General features: G+C 38.4%; 1 protein-coding gene across 1 annotated transcript; it reads left to right on the top strand.

Annotated features, from left to right (window-relative positions):
• Window positions 1-324: 324 nt before the first annotated feature.
• On the top strand, window positions 325-13,654 carry LOC104591910 (putative 3-beta-hydroxysteroid-Delta(8),Delta(7)-isomerase). The gene is made up of 4 exons (XM_010251056.3): window positions 325-604; window positions 11,744-11,890; window positions 12,011-12,119; window positions 13,123-13,654. Exons 1-4 carry the CDS (start codon window positions 451-453, stop codon window positions 13,385-13,387), a joined length of 675 nt encoding a protein of 224 aa, XP_010249358.1. The 5' UTR covers window positions 325-450; the 3' UTR covers window positions 13,388-13,654.

Below are 13,654 nucleotides of genomic sequence, written 5' to 3'. Positions count from 1 at the left end.
GGTTTTCAAAAAAATTATACGTCAAGTGATATAACACATTTGTTGTTAACAACAAAGGTAAAGCTAGTCAATTATAAAAAATAGTAAGAGTGACTTAAAAAAACAATTAAACAGTAAAAATACCATTTGTCAATTAGCGAAGCAGTAGGAATAGTTTAAAAAATTTACTTTTTTTTTTTATCTTCTTTGCCCTTTTCTCTTTCTTTTATTTTTATATGCTGTTTTGCTGATTTGTGGGGTCGGGCTACCTCCGTCTTGTGTAGCCCCTTGTAACCCCAAATGTAATGTTAATTAACATTGTAACCCCACATCCAACGATGGTTGTTTAATCCATGATCGTCGAGATAAACTCATAAAAGCCTGCAAAAGCAAACGTTCTTTCCCCGCAACTGCTGCCTTAGAAAGGAACCCTATTTGCACTCTCGAGATCCCTATTTCGATAGAGAGAAAATGGCGGAACTTGAGTCCTCTATTACTCACCCATACATGCCCAGAGATCTAAATCTCCCGGATTTTGTGCCAGCTTTCCTCCCTCAATCTACCATTATCGGCGTTTATGGCATATCTTCGCTTCTCGTCATCTCTCTGATCTGGATTTTTTCAGGTATCAGTTTCTTCTTCTTCTTCGTCTTCTTCTTCATCAATTGTTGCTTGATGTGTTAATTCAGTTTTCAGCATAAATTATAAGAATTACTTTTACATTTTTTTTTTATTGGATGCACCTCCCCTTTGTTTTTTTAATTAGAAGTATTTTTGGAGGAGAGGCTTGTGTTGTTTAATGATGGACACATCGTGGCTTATTTGTTTGTTTGCTCTCTTCAGCTCCGTTTTGTTTCATCGCAAAATAGGCCAAGTTATCCATCTGTAAAAGTTTCAGTTATATTTTGTCTCTTTTTACTCATATAACCTTGTGGCGCATTCAATGAATCAATGGTTCTTCAATGTTTACAGTCTTCTCTGCATCTTAGGATCTGCGTGTGATTTTCATAACATGTTGATGAAGGCCGTTTGATAACTTTTGCTTGTCTTCTATGGCTAACTTCGAGGATTTAACTGGATAAGTACTCAACTTCAGCCACTCACAACTTCCTTAGTAACTTATTTATATGAGACAAAGCACTAAGTCATTCAGTTCAGCCATTTCAGCCGTTAACAAACTTTCCCAAGTATCACTTTCACCGTTTCACGCAATTCAATACAACATACTGATGGGATGAATATGTGCTTCCCTTTGATGGTTTTATAAGATCACCTACAGTAATCTCCATGGAATGCCCCAGTTTTCAACGCTCCTACTCTTATTCCTAAATTCCGAACCACTGATTACAAGTTGCACTGGTTGAACAATGAAATTTGAGTTTTTACTATTACCATCTCTTGCTCATTGACTTTCAAGTTGTGGCATTAACATTTATTGTTTGGTCTAATAATTTTATTATTTTTTTCATTTGATTTAATGCGCAGAGTTTTATAAGTAAAAGGGGCAAATTTCTTAAATTACCCATACTGTTTAGTTAATTGACAAACTGTATTCTTACTGATTAACTATTGATTTAAATCACCCCTACTGTTTCTGACAATTGACTTACTCTATCCCTGCCGTTAGCATCCGTTAATGTTCCGTGAAAATCCATATGCACATGACACAAGGTTGCCTGAAATAGGGTTGGCTGCATGACTTAGTGGTCCAAAACTCGCCTGAAACCAACGCTTGTCTAAAATAATGTTCCAAAACTTGCCTAAAATCAGAGCTTGCCTGAAATAGGGTTGGCTGCATGCATCTCAACCAAAATAGAATTATTGTTCGCCGGTGGCAACTTTGACGACTCAAACAAATCACACATTCTCTTCACAAACGCATCTTGGATCGGGCATGGGTAGGGCTTCTTTGGGGAATCTCAAACAGAAGAAGCAAAGACGACGTCCATCCAAACCTTCTCTCTTTCCCCTTCTTCAACCCATAGCACAACTCCCCTGTTTTTCCTCCCCTACCATCATTGTTGCATCTACAACAAAACATCATAACCAAGAAGAAGAAGAAGAAGATCTGAGGGAGAAGAAGCAATGGCAGGATCTATCGACGATGGCTGAATTGGAGGAGGAGTCGGTGTACAAGTGCGTTTACCTTTCTGCATGGCAATAGGAAGATCAAGATCTGAGGGAGAAGCAGCAATGGCAGGATCTATTGGCGATGGCTGAATTGGAGGAGCCAATGCTCTTCTGTGGGTATACACTTGTATAATTGGAGGCCTCTCAGTAGTAACTGGCATGGAAGGGGAATCTGCAACAGGAATGGGAGCCACGTGAAGGGGATCTGCTACAGGGACGGGAAGAGGAACCACGGAGGAAGGAGAAGAAACCACAGCATCTGAGAAGAAGGGAACTGATTCAAAGAAGGTGACATCAGAGCACACAAATGACTTATGGAATTTAGAGTTATAGCACTTATACCCTTTCTGAGTCCTCGAATAGCCAAGAAAGATACACTCAGTAGCTCGTGCATCTAACTTGTCCAAACCAGGCCCCAAGTGTTGAACAAAACAAACACATCCAAAGACTCTTGGGGTGAGAGGAAATGGAGACAATGTGGGAAACAACACCGAGAAGGGGGATTGACTTCCAAGGATGGACATGGGCATCCGATTAATTAGAAAAAAGGATGTGAGGACGACATCACTCCAAAAATGCTTTGGGACATTCATATTGAGCATCAAGGACCGAGCAGTTTCAAGGAGATGTTGATTTTTCCATTCAGCTACACCGTTCTGTTGTGGGGTGTAGGCACAAGAAGTTTGATGAATTATCCCATTGTGCTCTAAGTATTGCTGAAATGATGTTGAGGTGTACTCTTTGGCATTATCGGAGCGAAGAATTTTAATATGAACACCAAATTGGGTGCGTATTTCAGCATAAAATTTTTGAAAGATAGAAAATAATTCACTGCGATCTTTCATAAGATAAATCGATGTCATCATTGAAAAGTCATCAACAAAAATTACAAAATACTTATAGCCATTGTATGACATCACTTTGATTGGACCCCAAACATCAGAATGAACTAAAGAAAAAGGACTCGAGACATGACTATCAACTCTTGGACTAAAAGAGATTCTATGATGTTTCTCAAGCTGACATGACTCACAATCTAAAGATGAAAGATAACTCAAGGAAGAAACCAACAACTTCAGAACCTTGAGAGAAGGATGACCAAGTCTGCAGTGCCATTGAAGGAGTAAGAGACGACTGAAAAGCTACTGGAGGACCACCACCATCAAGGTAATACAATCCACCTGCCTCATGCCCTTCACCAATCTTCATCCCCGTCTTGAGATCCTGAAACACAGAAGAAGAGAGATAAAAGGTTATGAAATAGTTAAGAGATTTGGTTAATCTACTAACAGACATAAGGTTAAAGGGGAACTTGGGAACATATAAAACAGATGATAAAGACAAGGAGGAGAGATCAACATCACCAACACCACAAATGAGAGATGTAGAACCATTAGCAAGTGTAACTGTTTGAGATGTGGAGGGCCGAGAAAGAAAAGAAAATACATTAGGAGTCCCAAACATATAGTCCGAGGCTCTGGTGTCAATGATCCAGTGTGGAGCCTTGGAAGCTAAACAAGCCATACCTGAATGGGCAAGGGTAGCGGTGTTCTGCTGAGATGTCTGAAGGAACTGCTCATATACTGCACGGGGTACACTCACCATCTCCTTGCTAGAAGCATCAGTAGATGTGGAGGGGATCGGGTCAGTTTGCTGACTTTCAGTAGTTGTACCACTTCCTTTAGTCATGGCATGGTTAGCCCAAGTGTTGGGTGGACCACGTAAATCATAGCAGAAGTTAACCGTGTGCCCCTCCAAACCACAATGAGTACACTTCCTAGGGGCATTACTTCTTCCTTTACCACGACCTCCCCCTGAGTCCCGACCTCCACTCCGGCCACCAGCACGGTTAAACATGGGACCACCACAGTTACTTGGAGGTCCACTACCACCACCACCACTTCTATTTCCACGGCCACCCCTTTTAGTCACCACGAAAGCATATCTGTCCGAGAGAGAGGAATGCTCTACAGACTCAATAGATGTCCTCTTAAGACAGGCAAAAACCTCCTCAAGTGAGGGAAGAGCAGACCATCCTAGTATTTGTGCTCGGACGGACTCATACTCAGCCTTCAAACCCACCAGAAACCTTGTCACATCAAGTTGCTCACGCTGTTGTTGTTGAATTTGAACATATGATGTCAGAGGATGATACACATTGAGCTCATTTCGGATATTCCTCAGACTTGCATAGTATTCCTCTAAGCTTTGACTACCTTGCTTCAGATTAAAATACTCTTGGTACAACGGATACACCCTAGTTGTATTGTCTTGTCCGAAGTATAGCTTCTTAGCATGATCCCAGATTTGTTTAGCTGTATCTAGGAACATAAAGTTCACATTAATTTTTGGTTCCATGCTATTCCATAGCCATGTCATTATCTGTGCATCTTTTTGTTCCCAGTCACTGAACCCCGGAGAATCAGAGGAAGGTTTCTCCTCTCTCACATGTTTTACCCTTCTCTTGGCCTTCAAGAACACTTCCATAGATTTTGCCCACGGCACATAATTCTCACCGTTCAACTTAATACATTGCACATAAAATACTAAAGCTGAAATCACTCAGTCATTACATCAAACATCTGTACTGCACACTGCAGAACCATTCACCCACCAAATATAAGGGCTGAAGTCACTTAGTCATTAAATCAAACACTTGTACTGCACACTGCAGAACTATTCTCACACCGGATACAAGGGTTCACTTTTAAATATTCAAAATCATCGATACACCATTCAACACAATACAACTACCACCACACCACTGCTGTCGTGAACTTCAGCAGTAAAAAAAAGCCCTACTTTCAGCACACATATGAGGTAAAAACAGAGAAAAACAGGACTGATATGTATACTAGTCACTCCAAACCTTTACAAGGAAAAATTTCGAACCAAAACACAGCATTCACAGTCCACTACTTGGGCGAAAGACAACACTGTTCATATTTGTCCACAAACAACCCTCTTCGCATCACAAAATAGAGGGCGTCTAGCACACCACTTCAACGACCACAACCACAGTAACTGGAGGCATACTCACCTCCAAAACCACAAAACGATGACTCTTTTCAGGCCCCTTGTCGAGCTTCCTCCCAGGCTAGCAGAAATTTGAAGAAGGCTGAAATAGTTGGCAGCGAACCCAGGAAGAAGACAACAACAAGGAAGAATGAAAGGAGAGCAAGGATTTACTGCTCTGATACCATGTAAGAAAACCCTATTCGATTCTAGGTTAAAGTAGAAAAGAAGAAAAGAAAGAAGAAAAAGAAGAAGAAGAAGAGTTTGGCCAGATTAGGAAGAAGAAAATTAGTCCTCCCTAGCCGACCCACTTGTATTTATTTCAAATAATAGAGTTACAAGAAAGACCATATTGTCCCTCATGAAAGATGGGACACATAACTTAAACATAAATAAAATAGACCTTTCACTCTCAAACAGATAAACCAGAATGACCAAAATACCCCTGATTCATGTATTCTAACACTCCTTGAAGTTCGAAACCAAACCTTCTCTCACTCTCTTAGTCTTTTCTCTTGTCTCTCCGTTCTCTTCTCAGTCTCTCTTACTCTTCTTCGACTCTTAGTATTCCTCAAACAGTCGTGCAGCCCTCGCCAACCAACAGCATTAAGCCGCAACGCCGGCTTTCCAGCAAGTAAGCACCAACACCATCTTTGATCTCTGTATGTGTATCTCTCTTATCTTTCTTGCCTATCCTCTCTACGGCTTTGCTAGGTGCCACCTCTCAAGTTCTCACTTCAGGCGACAGCCGACAACAACCACCGACAGTTTTAGTTTTAGTTTTTTTAATATTTTAAGTGCATAAAAAAACCAAAAAACCAAACCATGGTTAACCTATTGCATCGGTTCGGTTTTGGTTTGGATATTTAAAAACCGATTAGGTTGGTTCAGTTTGAAAAAATATCCCACGGTTCAGTTAACCCCTAGATGGTGGTTCAGTGTTAGACAGTGTATGCCTTTAGCTCCAATCAACATGATGTACATTATGCCATTTCTTGTAAATGAATAAAGTACATATCTGATTCATGTTATTATAGTGTGTTTCTGTGTAATACCATTAAACCGGACACATATGAGACTCGTGTTAGTTTAGAATCTTCATAGCCGTTGGATAGATCTGGGGAGATTTATCCTGCAAAGGTTGTCACTGATGTATCGCCAAATTGGTTGGTGTGGCTTGTCTCAGCTGCCAGGGTGAGACCTGAGGTATATGCAGTGTGAGTTTTCTTGAAACCCTGAACCGAACCAAAATTTCAGTATTGCTCTTGATTTTGGAGATAGATGGGCAAAACTGGAATGTTACACTTGATCCCTAGACTCGATTATGATACTGCACTAGGTGTCGGATTGGGCTGTTTTTGATATGCCAATCAGTGAGATCCTTAGAGGGGGTCAAAATCTGGGTATGTTGGGACAGTTCGAGAATTTATCTGAGTGGGTGATCATAGTGACAGGATCAGCTCCTTTGTCGGACAAAGTGAATGATTGGGGATGCATTCTCTCTGATGGAAACCTAAACTGCCGACAATCGATTTCAACCGTTGAAATTTGTTTTGCAAAATATATTTATATAGAGATATACACATATATATTATGGTTTCAAAATGTTTGCAAAAAGGTTTTAATTCCTGGGATCCATGTGAGTAGAGAGTGCAGCATTGCACCTTGCAACCGAGGGAGAGGTCCTCTTTTGTCGGACAGTGTTTGATCATTATGGGTTGAGAGGTTAAGTATAAGACCGTTGAGGGTTATACCTGATGGGCTAATCTTGCATCTGCCCACAGTCCTTGGGCCTTCATAAGATGGCTGTACCTAATAACCATTTAGTGAAAATGTTGGGCTCATTATGAGCCCATAGTGATGGACTCAGGGGTTCACTGTGTTCAGCAGTGAATTCGGCCAGGTCTTGTAATAGAGGCTAGACTGAACCCATGTGGTTGATGTGTAGATCAATGATAGGGTCCCACGCCATACAAAGAGAGCCAAGTTAGCCAGCATTAAAGTGGAAGTGAGCCTGAAAGCTTAATGGGCCTAAAAGCCCATTTTGAACTGGGTTAATTAGACTAATTAAATAGGGGCAGATCTAGGATTTGGATCAACAGATAAGATAAGGGATTATCCTTATCCGCTTAAAGAGTCCAGATCCAAATAAAGATTTGGATCAAACGAACTCCTAATTTGATTAGGAATGCTGATCTTTATCTGCAGATAAGATAAGGGTTTATCTTTATCACTTAAAGAGTCCAGATCCAAATAAAAGATTTGGATTAGGAAACTCCTAATGGGATTAGGAAGTTGTCTCTTTAAGGCTATAAATAAGAGAGCAGGGCGAACCCCAAAAGATACATTCGCTGAATACAGAGAGAAGACAACACAGTTAGACTACTCTTGCCTTCTGCTCCTTTTCTTCCTGCTCTTGCTGCCCCACCCTGTTCGATCTCCAGTTCTTGGATTCGATCAAGATTGGATCTTGATATTGTTTCTTGTGTGAAGAAACAATCTAGAAGTTGTACTCATTGTCCCATTCAATTCTTGCTGAAGAATCTCTAGTTCTTGGTGAAGAACTACCTGCTGATCCTGCCTCACCCTAAGCTGTGCCATCTTCGGTGGAGGGAGGATTTGGTACTCTCTTTGGGCGTGAACACCTACGTTGGGAGGAGTATTATTGCATGGATTCCGTATCAGGTATATCCCTCCCTTAATTTGGTTTCAGATTGGTCTGGTTTGGTTACAAGAACAAACCTTGAAAATGCAGTTTTTAAATTGGGAATAGAATTCCCGGATGGGCGTAAAGAAATTTTTGAAATTTCGCCCAACCTTCCTACAGGGTTCGACCATCCATATGATGGATCTCCCATCCCTTCACTCTGATCTCTGTATGTGTATCTCTCTCTCGCCTCTCCTCTCTGCGGCTCCTCCATGTGCCACCTCTCAAGTTCTCACTTTAGGCGACAACCGATAGCAACCACCGACAGTTTTAGTTTTTTTTTTAACATTTTAAGTGCATAAAAAAACCGAACCGTGGTTAACCGATTGCATCGGTTCGGTTTCGGTTTGGATATTTAAAAAATCGATTAGGTTGGTTCAGTTTGAAAAAATACCCCACGGTTCAGTTAACCCCTAGATGGTTGTGGCACGTGAATAGCAGTTTGGGCAACAACAGTATCAATCGATGAAACCTTTAATGGAACAGCCACAGTAGCATCTGCTCTCGCGCTCGATTACAATATCACAAATCCAGACAAGTTCAATCAACTTTGTTGCTCCAATTCATCCTACATCTTACTCTTCCCTACCGCTGCCATTGAATACCCTCCACATCTCCCACCTCTCTCTTCATCTCCCATTGAAGAAGATTAAAGATGACGTGAATTATTAGAAACAGTAGGGGTTGTTTAAGACAATATGTAAACTGTAAGGGTAGAATTAGTCAATTAGCTAAACGGGTAAACCATTAGGGTAGTTTAAGAAATTTGCATTATTACTATTTTCTTTTCACTTGAACTCTAAAATCTTATAAGTGGAGTACCAATAACCAATATACTTGAGAGTTGTCTCTCCTTGCCAAGAAACCATGAGGATGTTTTATTGTAACCAATGGATTCTTCTTCTATTTTGTGACATAACCATCGAACTGGGCACATAATCCAAGGTTCAAGCGACTTTTAAGGAAAACTATTTGCATGCATTCGGTCACTTGGAAAACTTGGGTGAATATATACATCCTTTGGTCTACCAGTCTACCAGTATTTGGTTTAGAAACCTCCTGTTTGTGAGGCTTTGTTCTCAAAGCTTGATGTCCTCTTGAAGACATTTAGAAATTAGAAGAGATCAGAGGGTCTAAATGCCGTTTACTTTTCTCTTTTTGGAGAAGCACATTGACACGTTTGTATGTTTCCTAGGATTTGTCAGGCTATTATTTAATCCAGTTATGAAAAAGAAAAGGGATGAAAATAAGGTTACTCTAATCCAGGGTTTAAAATGTCGTTGTCGATGGAAATGTCGCTTACCAAAATATAGGACATATGTTAGAAATGCTGGAAATGTAGAGGGGAAATATTGTAAAAATTAGAGACATTGTGGAAATATTATAAAATATGTGGAAATATGCAATGATATTTTGTAAAATGATAAAAGAAGCATTAATACATATTTCTAGACTATTATCTTATTCCCAACCATTATATAAAGCTAAGAAACTAAGATCAATAACAAATTAGTAAATGACGATTTAATGGCGATTTACTGATTTATTATGCATTTTGATGTTTTTACAAGGTTATCTGATATTTTCTTTTCTTATTTTTAATTCTGATTTATTTTAAATTATAATATATTTATTTCACACTAGTAAATAGAAATACATTTATTCTGATTTTTTAAATATTAAAGTTATAATACATTATGTTTTATTATAAATTTAATAAACTGATTCTCCTTTTTGTAGTATTAAGATTATGATAAATTCTGATTTCTTATAAAAATTAATGAATTTATTATGATTTTTAATACTAAACTTATAATAAATTATGATTTAGTATAAAATTTAATAAACATTTTCTGATTTTAATAAATATTTTAAAAAATACTTACTAGTTAATATTTTATTACTTGAAAAATATTTTATGTTTTATATTATAAAGTAATTAATTTATTCTTTTGTTTTTATATTTTGTTAATTCTTTTTTATAAATATTTTATTTGAAATACTAAATAGAAATTATTAATGGAATATTTTATATTAATATACTATATTATAATAATATAAAATACTAATATATTATATTATTAATGTACATTAGTTGACATCCTGTCGATATAATAGGAAAAACTGTCTTTTTTGGTTATTTGGATCGATTTGGTCGATATTTTCGAAATAATGCCGACCGAAATAATGTAATTTTTGTATTACCATCTATTTTCATGTTAGTGAGCCTCAATATCGACATATATCGGGCGACATTTGAAACCATGCTCTGATGATCTGCTTAACCTCTATGGCAAACACAAATCAAGCCCTAGAGACATTATAAACATCACAAATTATATCACCATTCACCTGTTGGTAAACTTGTCCTCAAAGTTTATGAAGCTATTGCTTCCTAAGAATTGACTAAAGTATCAATTTTGTTCATGGCTCGCAAATACCAATGATCACAGCACTTGCGCCTTTGACCCACTATTTAATTTGGGGATTTTACCACAACTTTCTCATTGATAGAGAGTTACTCAGACATGGATACCTGTCAAGAAACATTAATTGCTGCTCTATTTTATAGCTTTTGTCCAATCAGAGAAGAGAATATCTTAGTTTTCTATTACATCCACAAAGGATCACCCTTCCAGTGCCCTCTCTAGTTGCCTAACCGAAAAAAATTGCCATGTTATTGCCTGCCTACTGCTTTGACTTGGAAGACAATAAATTGACTGTTTTCACAGTACAACTAGGTTCAATAATTCTGCTGATATTTTAATGTTACAGTGGTACATTTTAATGGTTGGTCATTCTTCAATTCTCAATTACATCTCTGTTGGTGAAAGGAATCTCCTGGGATGGTCATAGACTGTCATATAATATTTCATATGTTCATGGTTATAAGCGTAATGTGACAATGATCATTTTTCCTTCTGTACTGGTGCACAAGACCCTAAACAAAGCCTAGGATTGCCCTGATTATAAGTTCTTGGGTGATGAGTGTCTGAAGGAATTCATGTTCATGGCAGTTGAGATGTACATATTGGCCGCATAAGAGAATGTCAATTGCACCTGCGACAAGGTATGATCATCGTTCAAAGTATCAATATCTGGATACACAAAATTTGCAAGTTTGTATTTGACCAAAACTTTGTTTTGATGTTCTTTTTTGTTTTTTTCCCTTGTCTTTTGACGACCATCTTATTAAATGGCCTTTAATCATATAAGGAAAACTAAAATCTTATAACTCCCCTTAGAAGGCATATAGGTGACCCTGACCCCAAGATATGATATGATACATATTTATACTTTGAGCCTTGGGTATGCTTTCCATTAAGTTTCTAAAAGGCAAAGGGAAGGGCTAGGAAATACTGGGGATGCGAGTTCAGGTATTGTAAAATTATTTGACAATTCATTCTTTGACCTTAATATGGTCCTAGATAGTAGATACTAGAATTGTGAAACTAGATTCTTCCATCCAATGTGATAAGGCTGATGAGGAAACTGAATATATGAGAATATTGGCCTAATTTTTTGTTTATTGCTCACTTAGTATGGAGTTAGCAGAAAAGTTGGCTATATAATTATATAAATGTTCTTTATTTTTAGGAGCGGGATGGTTTGTGATTGCCTCAAACAGTTTTGCCAATCATCATTTAGATTGGGTTGTTTTCATAATTTTTGACACATTGTGGATTTCTGAAGCCTGATCAAATTGTTAATTGGTAATTTTTAGATTGTTACTTAAGGTTTATTTTTTAGGATGAAAGTGCATAATTTGGTTTCATAAATCTGTAACTTATTTTGTATTTTCACATCTTACCATCCAATTTAATTAACTAGAGTTTTGATGATTAGTTGACAAGTAGAAAAGGTACTATAGTTTGTATGTCTTTTGATTTGTTAAGTTTTTGCTTATGCTAGGTTGGGCACCTAGAATCTCCAAGACTGATAGGTTACTCATGTGCTGGTTTGCCTTTACGGGCTTGACACACATTATTCTTGAGGGTTACTTTGCTTTCTCTCCAGAATTCTTCAAAGAGAAGAGTGCCCATTACCTCGCAGAAGTTTGTAAGCTCTTTATCTGCTTTCACGGTTTCACCCGTCATGAGTACTGAGATTTGTCGACAGTCATGTTGCTTCTATTCTATGACCTCTATGATAGATAATGCTTGGAGGAACCCCTTACAGGGAAGGAGTACAGCAAAGGAGATTCAAGATACGCTGCAAGGGATGCTGATGTTGTTGCTGTTGAAGGGATAACTGCAGTTCTAGAGGGTCCAGCAAGTCTTCTAGCTGTGTATGCTTCATACCTAAGTGTTATCAATGATTCTCCAAATAATTTCTATTGCTATTTTTCTGTTAGTCAATTGTCCCAAGCAAGGTTTTAAAAACTGACCCGGAAACGGAACTGTTCAGGCCACCGGTTTTTGCGTCAGCGGTTTGACCGTCCGGGTCAAACGGCTCGAATGGTTTGAACATCTTACCCATTAGATTGGAATATTAGGGTAAGATGCATACTATATAAGAGAAAATAAGGGTTGAAACTTTGAATGAGAGAGATTTGAGACTCAGAGAACTGTCAGCTGAACTGAAAGAGTTGAGAAGAGAAGAAGAAGAAAAAGAAGAGGACTTGCAGCGGCGACGACGATGGCAACTTACAGCGGCAACAGTGACGGTGATGGCGAACTACAGCGGCAACAGCGGCGGCAATGGTGGCAGATCTGAGATTTTTCAGTCTCAGATCTCACTCTCTCTCACCGTCTTGCGCAGATCTGTCTCACACATCTCAGATCTCTCTCACCTTCTCGCGCGAGAGATACAGATCTGAGATTTCTCAGTTTTTAAAACTTTACAGCAAACCGTTCTCCAGGTCAAACAGTTTAACGGTCAAACTGTCCAGGTCAATGGTTTGTTGACTAATTCAACGGTTTTTTACCAAATGCCGGGTTTGGGGTAAAACGGAACCAGTTGCTTGAACGGTTTTCGGTCCGAATGGTCCAACCATCCGGATCAACGATGGTTCGAAAACATTGGTCCCAAGGTTGCTGCGTGAGGGAAAACTTTGCACACTTTTAGTGTGGGCAGCTGCCTGATGCAGCACTATACCAACATTTTTTTTACCTTTTTTGTGTACTATGATTCTATCTTTCCCTATTTCATTCTTTGTTCTCTTTGAACAACTTTTTCCCTGCTCAGCATTTATTTGGACCATTATATCTAAAGAAACCATATTCAGTCCTTTTTAAATAGTTTTTCCCTTCCACATCCAAGCTGATTCATTTGTTTCTATGACCTGGCAGGTATGCTATAGCAACCAGAAAGCCATATGGCTTTATACTTCAGTTTGCTATCTCTCTGGGGCAGCTGTATGGGACTGCATTGTATTTCTTTACTTCTTACTTGGAAGGAGACAACTTTGCTGCGAGCTCATACTATTACTATGCATACTACGTTGGAGCAAATGCCTCCTGGGTTGTTATACCTTCCCTTATTGTAATCAGGTGCTGGAAGAAGATTGCTGCGGCAACCCAAGTTCAATTCCAGACAAAGAGCAAAACTCTTTGAGGTACAACTTCATAATTTTACATCCCACTGCTTTCTGATTTATGATTTTTGTTGATCCATGTAGAATTAATGCACCTAAGGTGGTAGCATAGCTGCTAAATGTTATTAGTTTTTAATTCCTTCCACTGTTGATTACTTTAAATTAGTCTGATCTTCTAAGTTCCAACTTTGTGGATTATTTTGTTTTTTTTTTTAATTTTTAGCTTTCAAAGGATTTTATGACATCAGCAAAAAAAAAAAAGTGGGCATGTGAATTGCATTTAGCAA

Source organism: Nelumbo nucifera, chromosome 4 (assembly GCF_055504915.1).
Source record: "Nelumbo nucifera cultivar China Antique chromosome 4, China Antique-T2T, whole genome shotgun sequence".
NCBI lineage: Eukaryota > Viridiplantae > Streptophyta > Magnoliopsida > Proteales > Nelumbonaceae > Nelumbo > Nelumbo nucifera.
Note: the sequence above shows the minus strand (reverse complement) of the source record. Positions and strands in the feature narration are given on the sequence as shown.